Source organism: Euleptes europaea, chromosome 1 (genome assembly GCF_029931775.1).
Source record: "Euleptes europaea isolate rEulEur1 chromosome 1, rEulEur1.hap1, whole genome shotgun sequence".
Classification (NCBI taxonomy): Eukaryota; Metazoa; Chordata; class Lepidosauria; order Squamata; family Sphaerodactylidae; genus Euleptes; species Euleptes europaea.
This window is the reverse complement of record NC_079312.1, coordinates 179,099,451-179,113,054: the sequence shown is the minus strand read 5'-3', so window position 1 is coordinate 179,113,054 and position 13,604 is coordinate 179,099,451. Positions and strand designations below refer to the sequence as shown.

General features: G+C 46.4%; 1 protein-coding gene across 1 annotated transcript in view; it reads left to right on the top strand.

The window, feature by feature from the left end:
* LOC130483437 (emerin-like) overlaps positions 1-12,808 on the top strand; it is a 33,003-nt gene extending 20,195 nt beyond the window's left edge. The window contains exons 5-8 of the mRNA XM_056856198.1: positions 10,812-10,892; positions 11,538-11,638; positions 11,755-11,807; positions 12,547-12,808. Of these exons, the coding sequence (XP_056712176.1) occupies positions 10,812-10,892; positions 11,538-11,638; positions 11,755-11,807; positions 12,547-12,808 (497 nt within the window). The remainder of the gene's footprint in view (positions 1-10,811; positions 10,893-11,537; positions 11,639-11,754; positions 11,808-12,546) is intronic.
* The last annotated feature ends 796 nt before the right edge of the window (positions 12,809-13,604 follow it).

The following is a 13,604-nucleotide window of genomic DNA, read 5'->3' as shown; positions in this document are numbered from 1 at the left end:
CTGATGGTCACTTGCCAGTGTATAGCAAGTAAATACAGTTCTTGGTGAAGTAGTGTTGAATTTCGGCCTAACTTCCCTTTGCGAAAGGTTTTCTCTCCCTCATTGATAGGACAATAGAGAAAAATACTCAGAGTCCCTTCCATTTCCAAGCCTTCCCATTTTCAAGTCCTCCCTGTCTTGTCTTCAGTGCTGGATTGTTGTTGACCCAACTCAATTCTATATTCCCTTTGTCTCTGGGTTGGCGAGAGGCTGCCTGCATTCTGCCCATTTCACTATGGTGAGATCACCCCTTAGTGTTGTGATTCTTTATAGAGAACCAGGAGCAGCCTACCTTGTTGAGCGCTCGCATTTGAGGCTTCACGGGCATTTGTTCGGCTTGTCGATGTGGTTGGTTGTGTGCCATCTTTCAACTGACTGATGTTGGAGATGGTGGCAGGAAGAAGAGAGGCGGTAACTATTTTTCTTCTTGCATTTTCCAGGTAGCGTCACGGACAAGTACAGTGGGTTAACGGATAAGGAAATGATCGCCCGCTTGAAGAAATACGCCATCCCACACAGACCTGTTGTTGGTATGGACTAAGAGGAGAATGTCGTTTTCTTGGAGGAAGTAAATATGTTTGGGGTGTGCGATTCAAGAGAGCCAGCGTGGTGCAGGGGTTAAGGGTGGTGGTTCTAACCAGAGGACGCTAATTTGGTGAACCGGCTTGGTTTCCCCACTCTTCCACATGAAGACACAAGCCCCAGCCCAGCTCAAGCAGAACAGGCAACACCCCCCCTCCTAAAACAGAACAGGGAAACCCCAAAGAAAACAAGCAGCACAGCCCAGGCAAAGACTCACACTGACCCACACAACACAACTCCAGGCCTAAGTTGGCAAGCCCCCAAATGAGCAGGAATTTCACTCCCAGAGACACAAGCCCCAGCCCAGCAGAACAGGTACCCCCCCTTTGGCTTCCCCACCCCCACACAGAGAATCTGCTTTCTCCCCCCCCCCTACACACACACACACACACACACACACACACACACACACACACACACACACACAGGAAAAACGTTTTAGATAAAAGCCCCAAATAGGGTCAAACTGTGGATGTCTTCTCTTCCAGCAGGATGGAGCAAGCAGACTCAGGGTAACCCAATTCGATTCCAGCAGGAGCAGCAGGCAAGCTCAGGATCGCACGGACCAGCAGCAGCAAGCACCACCAAAATAAAGGAACAACTCCTGGAAGCCAGTGAGTATTTATTCTTCTTCTGGCCAATTCAAGATTAGAGAATTCCTTCTCTGATAGTCCAGAAGAAGACCCAGCTGTGGCCACCTATTGGCCGCTGCTGGTTGGTTGTGTCTCTCCTCCAGTGCAAGTGCCAGGCTCAGGCGTCTGTCCCTAGCATCCCATAAGCAAATTCATTCAGGCAGGTGATCCTGAAGCAGTAATACTTTATTAGGAGCAAATAGGCAGATTAAAGAAGCTGACTGCTTACATGCAGGTAAGGCTAGTAATGAGAATCATTGGCAGGTTACATGTTTAAAAGCGTTACAAGCTTCAAAGGTAAACACGGCTAAGCATCCCCGAGATAAGAGATTCCCAGGCAGAAAGACTAAACATCCCCGCAGCTATGGGAACAGAATGAAGGCAACTGTACACAGAGTTTACAGGCATGAGAATCAAGGTCTTGGTCTGTAGCCAGAAGCTGGCCTACTCATGTCAAGAGCCTTTACCCCTGCTAGCAGCAAAGGCTTGACGTTCTGCTCCCCCTAAGGCTCCCCCCTCCCCACGATCGGGCGATGTTTCTGGGGATAATCATCATGAAATCGGAGAACCAGGCGGGGAGCGTTGACATGGTGTTCAGCTACCGACTCATCATGACCGGAACCTAGTTGCTTCCAACAGACCAGATAATATAGCACTTTACCACGGAGCCGGGAATCTAGGATTTTTGACACTTCAAAATGCTCCTCTCCCCCCATCAGAACCGGCAACTCGGGAGTAGGCTCAGGATGCCATCCAGGAGCAGACACTTGCCTTTTTAGCAAACTGACATGAAACACTGGATGGATGCCTCGCAGGGATTTCGGCAGGCTGAGTTCCACGGTGACCTCATTAATGAGTCGTGAGACTGGGAACGGCCCCACATACTTCTCACTGAGTTTCTTACATGGGCATAGGGAGCGCAAGTTCTTTGTGGATAGATATACCTGGTCCCCCACCTTGATATCCCACCCTGTGGAACGGTGTTTATCCACTTGTGCTTTGCATTTGCGTTTGGCCCGTTCCAGGTTTTTCTGTAACCAGGGCCAAGTGTTTTGTATTATGTTCACCCAGTCGGCCACCTCAGTGTCAGCCCCCTCCCCCGTGAGATCCACATTACCAAAGGGTCCGAAGTCTTTACCATATATCACCTGGAATGGGCTGAAACCTGTGGATTAATGAATGGCATTATTATAGGCATACTCTGCAAAAGGCAGAGCTCTTGAAAGGGGAGGGGAAACTGCCAAACTAGGAAACGCTGATTCAGCATTTCCCCGAATCAAGCTGATTCGTGTTCGGCGGTTTCCTGACTTTTTGTGGTCCGGGTGTTCCCGAAGCAAAAAACAGCCGAATCAGTCAAAATTTGGCTGTTTTTTTGCTTCGGGAACACCTGAATCAACAGCCCTATTGGGCACTAGAGCCTGACCGTTTTCCCGGTTCTTTGTGCCCATGCAGAGCCAACAAGCAGCAGCCACAGCTACACGCGAGAGACTTTTGTGAGTCCCCGGAGCAAGGAAGACTTCAACTATGGGAGGGAAGGTGAGGGATGCTTCAGAGGAAACTGCAGATCAGCCAGGGAAGGAGACTTAAGAGGCATCAGAAGAACTTGGGGGGAGCGGTCTTGGAACAAGAGGAAGCAACACTCTTTCGATGGAAACGGAGGAAGATCTCGGTTAAATTGTGGAACTATCTGCCCCAGGATGTGGTGATGGCTGCTAACTTGGAAGGCTTTAAGAGGGGAGTGGGCATGTTCATGGAGGAGAGGGGTATTCATGGCTACTAGTCAAAACTGATACTAGTCATGATGCATGCCTATTCTCTCCAGGATCAGAGGAGCATGCCTATTATATTATGTGCCATGGAACGCAGGCAGGATAATGCTGCTGCAGTCGTCTTGTCTGCGGGCTTCCTAGAGGCAGGGGTGTCGAACTCATTTGTTGCAAGGGCCAGATATGGCATGAATGTCACTTGGTCGGGTCGGGTGCACAATAAAATTTAATGCCAGGGTCCAAAGATACAAACTTTATAGAAGGCGCAGGCAACGCCAATTAATGATACTATTTTGACTGTGTTTCCTTAGTTAAAATACAAACATGCCAAAAACAATAACACTTTTGCAGTATTTTCATTTCCAGATCAGGAGTGGGGGGGGGGGGCTTCGGTTGGCTCGTGGGCCGGAAAAGAGCTCTCAAGGGGCCGGATCTGGCCCCCGGGCCTTCTGTTCGACACCCCTGCCCTATGGGGTCACTGTAAGTCTGCTGTGACTTCACAGCACTTTCCACCCCATAGTTAGTTGTGCTTTTTGTGTGGGGGAGAGTACCGAACCAAATTTTCCCTGATTATTTTGCCTTTTCCAGCTCTTGGCTCCACAAAGACATCCTTAATGGAAAGCTACAACTCTGCGAGAAATGAGGAATATACTGACTACAGAGATGAAGGTAAGAGAGGGGTGGGGCCTTGGGTGAATGAGGGGAGGGTTATGGTATATTAGCATACCCCCACTTAATATTGAGCAGCAAGAGATTTTTATTTTTGGGGGAAGGGTATTTTGTGCATTAAGAGGTCATGCTAAATTTCTTTTCTCACAACGCAGATCAATAAAATATAGTTAAACTGACTTCGTATGTCGTATACATACTAATTTTCTTTATAGAAGGCACAGGCAAAGCCAATTAATGATAGTATGGTAATCTTCAGAGTTTTCTTTGGCCCTCTTAGCTCCTTTCTGGCGTGCTTCCCATGTGGTGAGCTCTCCTTCTTTGGAGGTTTTTAAGCATCTTTGTCTACAGTAGAAGAACAAGATTCCAGTCCACAACTCCTTAGAGACCCACAAGATTTCCAGGGTATACACTGTCATCTGTCTCCCACAAGCGTAGACCCTGGAAATGTTGTGGGTCGCTAAGGTGGTACTCAGACTCAAATCTCGCTCCTCTATGGAGAGCCACCTATGAATATAGCTCCTAGTACTCAGAGTACTGAGTACTGTTAACGCAGATCAATAAAATATAGTTAAACTGACTTTGTATGTCGTATACATACTAATTTTCTTTTCTTTTTTTTAAATAAAATTTTTCTTTTCAAAACAACATAAAAACAACACATACAACATGCAATATACACTCCTTCTTAAACAAACTCCATATCTACAGCAAGATCTTCATCAAATATCATATGGAGTGGAACTAAATCAATTTATACTGTCTAGTACTAATCTTTGCCCTAACCAAGGAATACCAGGGTTGCTGTGCAGAGGAAGGCACTGGCAAACCACCTCTGTTAGTCTCTTGCCATGAAAACCCCAAAAGGGGTCGCCATAAGTCGGCTGCGACTTGAAGGCACTTTACGCACTTTACACACACACAGTACTAATCTTTACATCTTAAAGCAACTAAATCTTACCTATGTACAAACTAACTGCATTACGAAACTCGATTGATATTATATTCTACTAGTAACAGTTACTGAGCCTCTCAACCAATATATCTAAACAATGAATAATACTGCATACTTGTTATCGTTAAATCTAGTAATATATACCTAGAAGACAAAAGTAATGAGTACAGGAGAATTATACAACTTTAAGGTTGACAATGAAGAAATTGAAATTGTTCAAGACTTTATATTCCTTGGCTCCACCATCCACCAAAAAGCAGACTGCAGCCAAGAAATCAGAAGGAGATTGAGGTTGGGAAGGGCAGCCATGAAGGAGCTAGAAATTTTTTTGAAGTGTAAGGATGTGTCACTGGCCACCAAGATTAGATTAATTCATGCCATCGTATTCCCTATTACTATGTATGGGTGTGAAAGCTGGACATTGAAGAAAGCTGATAGGAAGAAAATAGATTCCTTTGAAATGTGGTGTTGGAGGAGAGGGTTATGGATACCGTGGACGGCCAAAAAAAACAAATCATTGGGTTATAGATCAAATCAAGCCTGAACTGACCCTAGAAGCTAAAATGACTAAACTGAGGCTATCGTATTTTGGCCACATCATGAGACGACAAGAGTCACTGGAAAAGACAGATGGCTGCAGCAAGAACAGATAGTTTCTGCAACTTACAAAAAACCTGCATGTTTTAATAGTTGTATATGTTTTATTATTTTGTATAATTTCATTGGCTTTAGTGACTTAGGGAAAGAGGTGCGGAATTATGCGGAGCATCGAACCTCTGCCACTGGAAAGGAGCAAGAGACCAGTAGCACCTTAAAGACTCACAAAATTTCTGGCAGGGTAGGAGCTTTCATGAGCATCTCTGTGGCTCACGAAATTTAGCATTACCTTGGGCTAGTCACACTCTCTCAGCCTCACCTCCCTCACAGGGTGTCTGTTGCGGGGAGGGGAAGGGAAGGTGATTGTAAGCCGGTTTGATTCTCCCTTAAGTGGTAGAGAAAGTTGGCATATAAAAACCAACTCTTCTTCCTCCTCCTCCCCTGCCAGAAATTTTGTGAGTCTTTAAGGTGCTACTGGACTCTTGCTCTTTTCTACTGCTACAGACAGACTAACACCTATCATGATCTATCTGCCACCTGGAGCTGCTATAGTCTCCCATTGCACTCAGATTGCCTTTGTAGTCATAAGGGCTAGCGGCCTGAGCAGCTAGGAGAGAGACAGAGGAGGAGCTTAGAGAAAGCTGTAGCTGGCTGAAGGTAATTGCTGTGCTGTTGATTGCTGAGTGGTGGGGCTGAGAGTATTTAAACAGGCTCTGCTTGCCAGAGGCTCTTGCCCTGGGGGTCTGGCCTGGGGGCTCTGTAATATTTTTTTTATGTGCTGTTTTACTTCTTCAAGGAGGGAGTCTTGAAAGAAGGTTTGCCAGGGAAACTATCAGAGTAGCCTAGGAAAGTAACTTCAGAAATGGATCACAGCACTGTGGCTAGTGAGGGAGCCGAGGCAGTAACATGCAAGGTGTGTGGCATGTTTGTCTTTTTACCTGAGGGTAACACTGATTACACTTGCAGCAAGTGTAAGTTGGTAGCCCTGCTGGAGGAGAAGATACAGGGTCTTGAGGCACGCTTGTCCACACTCCATTTTTTAAAGCAAGGTGAAGAGTTCATGGACAGAACTCATGAAGTTCTCTTTAGCGAGCAACAGGAGCAGGAGAGTAAGGAATCTGAACAAATGGAGGTACAAACATCACAGGAGGAGGATGCATGGAAGAATGTGGCCCACAGGAGTAGGAAAATCAGGACACATCCTGATCCTCTCATGCTCAGCAATCGGTTCCAGGTTCTCCCAATAGATACTGATTCTGGACCACTAGAACAAGGGCTATCCCCCCCAAAGCGTGAAAGAAATTCCTCAGGCTCCTGTGCATGAGAGGACTCGATCTTCCACCCCACAATTTAGGAAGAGGCGTGTTCTCGTAATTGGGGATTCCCTCCTGAGAGGGGTAGAGTCTAAAGTATGCTGACCTGACTTGTTATCCCGAGAGGTCTGCTGTTTACCAGGTGCACGCATCCAGGATGTGACGAAAGGGTAGGAAGACTCATCAAGCCCACAGATTATTACCCTTTCTTGCTCGTTCATGTGGGAACAAATGATATTGCCCAGCACAGCCCAGAACGTATTAAAAGAGACTACATGGCTCTGGGTGAGAAGGTGAATGACTTGGGGGCACAGGTTGTGTTTTCGTCAGTTCTGCCTGTTGAAGGTCGTGGCTTAGGAAGGGAAAGATGAGTACCCCAAATTAATGACTGCTGCATAGGTGGTGTCGTCAAGAAAGGTTTGGATTTCTGGACCATGGGTTACGCTTTCGAGAAGAAGCTCTTCTGTTGGGGGATGGTTTACACCTCCCGAGGGTAGGAAAAAATGTGTTTGGTGAGAGCCTTGCAAACATGATCAGGAGGGCTTTAAACTAAATCCTATGGGGAGCAAGACAACAATTTAAAGCCTTGTATGCTGATAATACCTGGAGACAAGAACAATAAAGATTTGCAGGGAGTGGCATGTATGCAAGGAAACATAAACTCACAGGTAAGTACAGAAACGAAAACCTCAGGGCACATAAACCACAGATTCCGATGCTTGTACACTAATGCGCAGAGTATGGGAAACAAGCAGGAAGAACTCGAAGCCCTAATACAGGAAGGGGATTTTGACCTAATAGGCATTTCTGAAACTTGGTGGGATGTCACTCATGATTGGAATATTAAGATTGAGGGGTACAACTTGTTTAAAAGAGATAGACTGATAAGGGGGGAGGAGTAGCACTGTATGTCAAAGATGTGTACACTTGTGAAGAAGTACATGAATCTGAGCATGGTAGTGCAGTTGAGACTCTATGGGTAAACATAAAAGGAATAAGAAATAATCGTGATATTCTCGTGGCGGTCTGCTATCGACCACCAAACCAGGTAGAGGACTTGGATGGGATGCTCCTAGACCAGATCACAAAGTTCTCAAAGAGACAGGACATGGTGGTCATGGGAGATTTTAATTACCCTGATATCTGTTGGAAGTCTAACGCTGATCCAATAAATTCCTGACTTGTCTTGCTGACAACTTCCTATTCCAGAAAGTGGACAGGGAAACAAGGGGATCTGCTATCTTAGACTTGATTCTCACCAACAGGAAAGAACTGGTCGATGAGGTTAAAGTAGTAGGCACCCTGGTAGTAGTGACCACGTACTCTTGGAATTTACAATCTTGGGGAAAGGAAAACCTGTACGTAGTCAGACATATAGGTTGGACTTTAAAAGAGCAAATTTTAACAAACTTAAACTTATGCTGGGTAGAATCCCATGGTCAGAAATGCTTAAGGAGAAGGGAGTTCAAGAAGGGTGGGCGTTTCTTAAAAATAAAATACTGAAGGCACAATCCCAAACCATTCCTATGAGAAGGAAAAAATGGGAGGAGCCTAAAGAGGCCAGGGTGGCTCCATAAACAGCTTTTTAAAGAGTTGAGAAATAAAAAAGACTCATTTAGGAAATGGTAGGAGGGCCTTATAACCAAAGAGGAATATAAACAAATAACTAGTGCTTGTAGGGAGAGTGTGAGGAAAGCTAAAGTATGAACTTAGGCTAGCAAGAGATGCTAAACGCAACAAAAAAGGGTTCTTTTCCTATGTACAGAGTAAGAGTAAAAACAAGGACAAGATAAGCCCATTGCTTGGACCGGAAAGTGAAATTGTAACAGGAGATGAAGAGAGGGCAGAACTCCTCAATTCCTACTTTTCCTCAGTCTTTTCTCGTGAGGGAAGTGGTGCTCAACATGGCATAAACAGAACATGTGATGAGGGAAGGGATTTGCAGCCTAGAATTGGCATTGGGGTGGTGCACAAACACCTGGTTTCTTTAAATGAAACAAAATCCTCTGGGCCAGATGAATTGCACCCAAGGGTACTCAAAGAACTTGCAGATGTAATTTCAGAACCTCTGATCATTATTTTTGGAAAGTCTTGGCAAACAGGTGAGGTGCCAGAAGATTGGAGGCCGGCAAATGTTGTCCCCATCTTCAAGAAGGGGAAAAAGGAGGATCCGGGTAACTACCGACCCATCAGCTTGACCTCTATACCAGGAAAAGTGTTCGAACAAATCATCAAACAATCAGTCCTTGAGCATTTAGAAAGGATGGATCTGATCACTAAGAGCCAGCATGGGTTTCTCAAGAATAAGACATGTCAGACTAATTTTATCTCCTTTTTTGAGAAAGTTACTACCTTGCTGGATCAGGGGAATGCTGTAGACATAGTTTATCTAGATTTCAGTAAGGCTTTTGATAAGGTTCCACATAGTATTCTAGTTGACAAATTGGGGACATGTGGGTTAGATCCTATTATTGTTAGGTGGATCTGCAACTGGTTGACAGATCGTACCCAAAGAGTGCTAGTTAATGGTTCCTCATCCACTTGGAGAGAAGTGACTAGTGGAGTTCCTCAGGGATCTGTGCTGGGCCCTGTGTTGTTCAACATCTTTATAAATGATTTGGATGAAGGAATAGAAGGGATGCTTATTAAATTTGCAGATGATACTCAATTGGGAGGGGTAGCAAATACGGTAGAAGACAGAGCCAAGATGCAGGATGATCTTGACAGGCTGGAGAAATGGGCTAGAACTAATAAAATGCACCTCAACAAAGACAAATGTAAAGTTCTGCATTTAGCTAGGAAAAATCAAATGCATAATTATAGGATGGGGGAGACTTGTTTGAGCAGTAGTGTGTGTGAAAAGGATCTTGGGGTCTTAGTAAACTAAACACTGAACATGAGTCAGCAGTGTGATGCGGTAACTAAAAGGGCAAATGCGGTCTTGGGCTGCATCAACAGAAGTATAGTGTCCAGATCACGCGAAGTGATGGTATCACTTTACTCTGCTCAGACCTCAACTAGAGTACTGTGTTCAGTTTTGGGCACCACAATTTAAGAAAGATGCAGACAAGCTGGAACGTGTCCAGAGGAGGGCAACAAAGATGGCGAGGAGTCTGGAGACCAAGTCCTATGAGGAAAGCTTGAAGGAGCTGGGTATGTTTAGCCTGAAGTGGAGAAGACTGAGAGGGGATATGATAACCATGTTCAAGTACTTGAAGGGCTGTCATATAGAGGAGGGTGCCAAGTTGTTTTCTGTTGCCCCAGAAGGTCGGACCAGAACCAACGGGTTGAAATTAAATCAAAAGAGTTTCCGTCTAGACATTAGGAGGAATTTTCTAACAGTTACAGCGGTTCCTCAGTGGAACAGGCTTCCTCGGGAGGTGGTAAGCTCTCCTTCCCTGGAGGTTTTTAAGAAGAGGTTAGATGGCCATCTGTCAGCAATGCTGATTCTGTGACCTTAGGCAGATGATGAGAGGGAGGACATCTTGGCCATCTTCTGGTCACTAGGGGTGTAGGGGGGGAGGTAGTTGTGAAATTCCTGCATTGTGCAGGGGGTTGGACTTGATGGCCCTGGTGGTCCCTTCCAACTCTATGATTCTATGATTCTAAGACTTGCTTTTTTATTTTAATAAATGGGAAGGTTTCTGGATTTTGCTCTCTATTACCAAATTCTGTGGTTTGGGTGGAATTGCAGTATGTAATAAGCAATCTGTGTCCAACTACACAGTGTAGCTGGTGGCCAGGAGGGGTGAACATGTTGTCACAAAAATCTCCCCCCCCTCATGAAAAACCCACTTCCCATACCTGAAGAAGCCGCCTCTCCCATATGTTCCTGCCTGGGACTGTCTCCTCTATCAAAGAAGCTCAACTGGTGAGCACACAAGACAGGGCCTTTTCAGTGGGGTCCCCACGATTATGGAACAACCTCCCCAGGGAGGTACGCCTGGCCCTTCACTTTCAATCTTTAGCAGGCAGCTGAAGACAGTTTTTATTGAGAACTGCATTTGGTTAAGTTATTAGCAGACCTGAATTGTGATTTTTAAATCTCGTTTTTTATGTTTTTAATGTATTTGATTTGATGCTTTATCTATGCTGTAAGCCGCCTTGAGCTTCGTAAGAAAAGTGGCTAATAAATGTTTAAAATAAATAAATAACCACAAGGGCTAGGCACCTACTGCTTTTATGAACAAATGCTAAATTATCAGGAAGACGAGGAGCCTTTTTTAAATAAGTGTATTTTTTTCCTGTGCTACCCTAGATTCTAGCCCCACAAAGTCCTACCTGAGTTATAAGTACAATTTCCCCCACCACGAAGGACGTTCTACCTACATAAGGGAAGGTAAAATAATGCTGAGGGGTCTGGAGACCAAGTCCTATGAGGAAAGGTTGAAGGAGCTGGGTATGATTAGCCTGGAGAGGAGAGGACTGAGAGGTGATATGATAACCATCTTCAAGTACTTGAAGGGCTGCCATATAAAGGATGGTGCCGAGTTGTTTTCTGTTGCGCCAGAAGGTCGGACCAGAACCAACGGGCTGAAATTAAATCAAAAGAGTTTCCGTCTAGACATTAGGAAAAAATTTCTGACAGTCAGAGCGGTTCCTCAGTGGAACAGGCTTCCTTGGGAGGTAGTGAGCTCTTCTTCCCTAGAGGCTTTTAAGCAGAGGCTAGATGGCCATCTGTCAGCAATGCTGATTCTATGACCTTAGGCAGATCATGACAGGGAGGGCACCTTGGCCCTCTTCTGGGCATGGAGTAGGGGTCACTGGGGGTGTAGGGGGGAGGTAGTTGTGAATTTTCTGCATTGTGCAGGGGGTTGGACTAGATGTCCCTGGTGGTCCCTTCCAACTCTATGATTCTATGATTAAAACTGGGGCTCTGGCACGGTTAATCTCAGGCGCCCCTGGAATCAAAGCTAAAACATTATACCCTTTCCTTTCCAACTTGACAAACTATCGGTGTCTCTCTCTTTCTCTTTCACCCCAGAGTGGGATGCCAACCCTTCTGAGGGCTCCACCTCTTCCTACCGTTACGCATCACCGCTGGGCAGTGGGTCACATCTAGGGAGAGTGAGTGCCCGCAAGCCGGTAAGTGGGCCTCCCACGTCCATCAACAGCACAGGAATGGGGTCCCTGCGAGGCCCCGCAGAGAGGCAGTTCTCCATCCCTGTTCTGTACTGAAAAGCTCCCGTCCTTCCTTTCAGATCGCGGAGCCGTATCTCTACAGTTCCGGCTTCAAGGAAGTCCCACCCAAGAGGTGAGGGGGGTTGATATCAAGGCATTGAGAAGACAGGATATCCTTGGAGTTAACCATCTTCAAGTACTTGAAGGGCTCTCAGATAGAGGAGGGTGCCGAGTTGTTTTCTGTTGCCCCAGATGGTCGAACCAGAAGCCATAGGTTGAAATTAAATCAAAATTGTCTAGACATTAGGAAGAATTTTCTAACAGAGCGGTTCCTCAGTGGAAGAGACTACCTTGGGAGGTGGTGAGCGCTCCTTCCCTGGAGGTTCTTAAGCAGAGGCTAGATGGCCATCTGTCAGCAATGCTGATTCTGGGAACTTAGCCAACACATAGGGAGCCAGCGTGGTGTAGTGGTTAACAGCGGGGGTTTGGAGTGGTAGACTCTGATCTGGAGAACCAGGTTCAATTCCCCCACTCCTCCACAGGAGCGGCGGAGGCTAATCTGGTGAACCGGGTTGGTTTCCCCACTCCTACGTACAAAGCCAGCTGGGTGACCTTGGGCTAGTCACAGCTCTCTCAGCCCCACCTCCTTCACAGGATGTCTGTTGTGGGGAGGGTAAGGTTTGTGAGCTGGCTTGATTCTTCCTTAAGTGGTAGAGAAAGTCCGCATATAAAAACCACCTCCTCTTCCTCCTCCTCCTCCTCTTCTTCTTCCCGCCTTGAGCCCCATAAGGAAGAAAGGCAGCTTATATAAAACGTTAAAAATAAATTAAAATAAAATAATATACATCTGCATTCTGGAATTACCATTGCAGGGACAGCAGCGCCTACCAGACCATCTTCCATCGGAAATCGGCCGGCCCATCCTCGCTGGGGGTGGAGCCCCACCGTGCCATCCGTCCTGAGCGCCAGGCTCCATCTGCGCAAAAGGATCCCGGCGGCGACCGGGGAGCCAAGCGTTACCTCCCCCTCTGGCTCCTGCTCTTTGTGCTGTTGGCCGCCTTCTTGGCCTTCACCTATTTCTTCCTGCGAGCTGACACTAATGATAACCCCTTCAGGAAGCATGCTCTGCACTAAAGCCTCAACCTCCAGCCCATCTTCTGTCTGCCTAAAACGGGGTTCCCCGAGGGCCCAGGATGTCTATATTGGGCCCTTCGCCAAGTGCCTTCCGGTTCATCTAACCTAAAAATTGAGATGTGTAAAGGGGGACGGGGGGTGAGGTACATATGTACATAGGAATCTGCCTTATACTGAATCGGATCATTGTTCCGTCAAGGTCAGTATTGTCTACTCAGGGCTGTTAGGAAGAAGGACAGAGCGTCCCTTGCTGGGGATGACAAAACTCCCAGAACCAGACTTGCCAATGTGGATATTCTTCTCTCTCCCTGATGCGGCAGTCCGGCTTGGGAATAAAAACCCCTGAACTCAGGTGGGGTTTAATTCTAATCAGCATGCATGTCATAAGCGCTCTTGGAGACTCTACTGCGCATCCCACCGACTCCTAGATGCAGGTACAGACCCAAATCCCAGTTGCATCCCACCAGATTTTGCCAGAGGATCAACTCACCAGGACGATTCCAAACAGAAGCGGCGATTCTTTAGCTGCTTCTGACAGCGATTCTCTAGCTGTGTCTGAGTTTTCAAGCACTCTGCTAGAAATCGAAAGTAATGTTCAGGCAAGTCCTATAAACCTGCCTGCTGTGGGAGGGGGTGGGGGGGAGAGAGAGGGAGGGAGAGCTCCAAGATGATGATGGGAGGCAGCTTCATGTGATCTCCAGGTGACAGAGATCAATTCCCCTGGATAACACAGCCGCTTTGGGGGGTGGACTCTGGCATTATTCCCTGCTCAGGTCCTTTCCCTCCCCAAACCTCG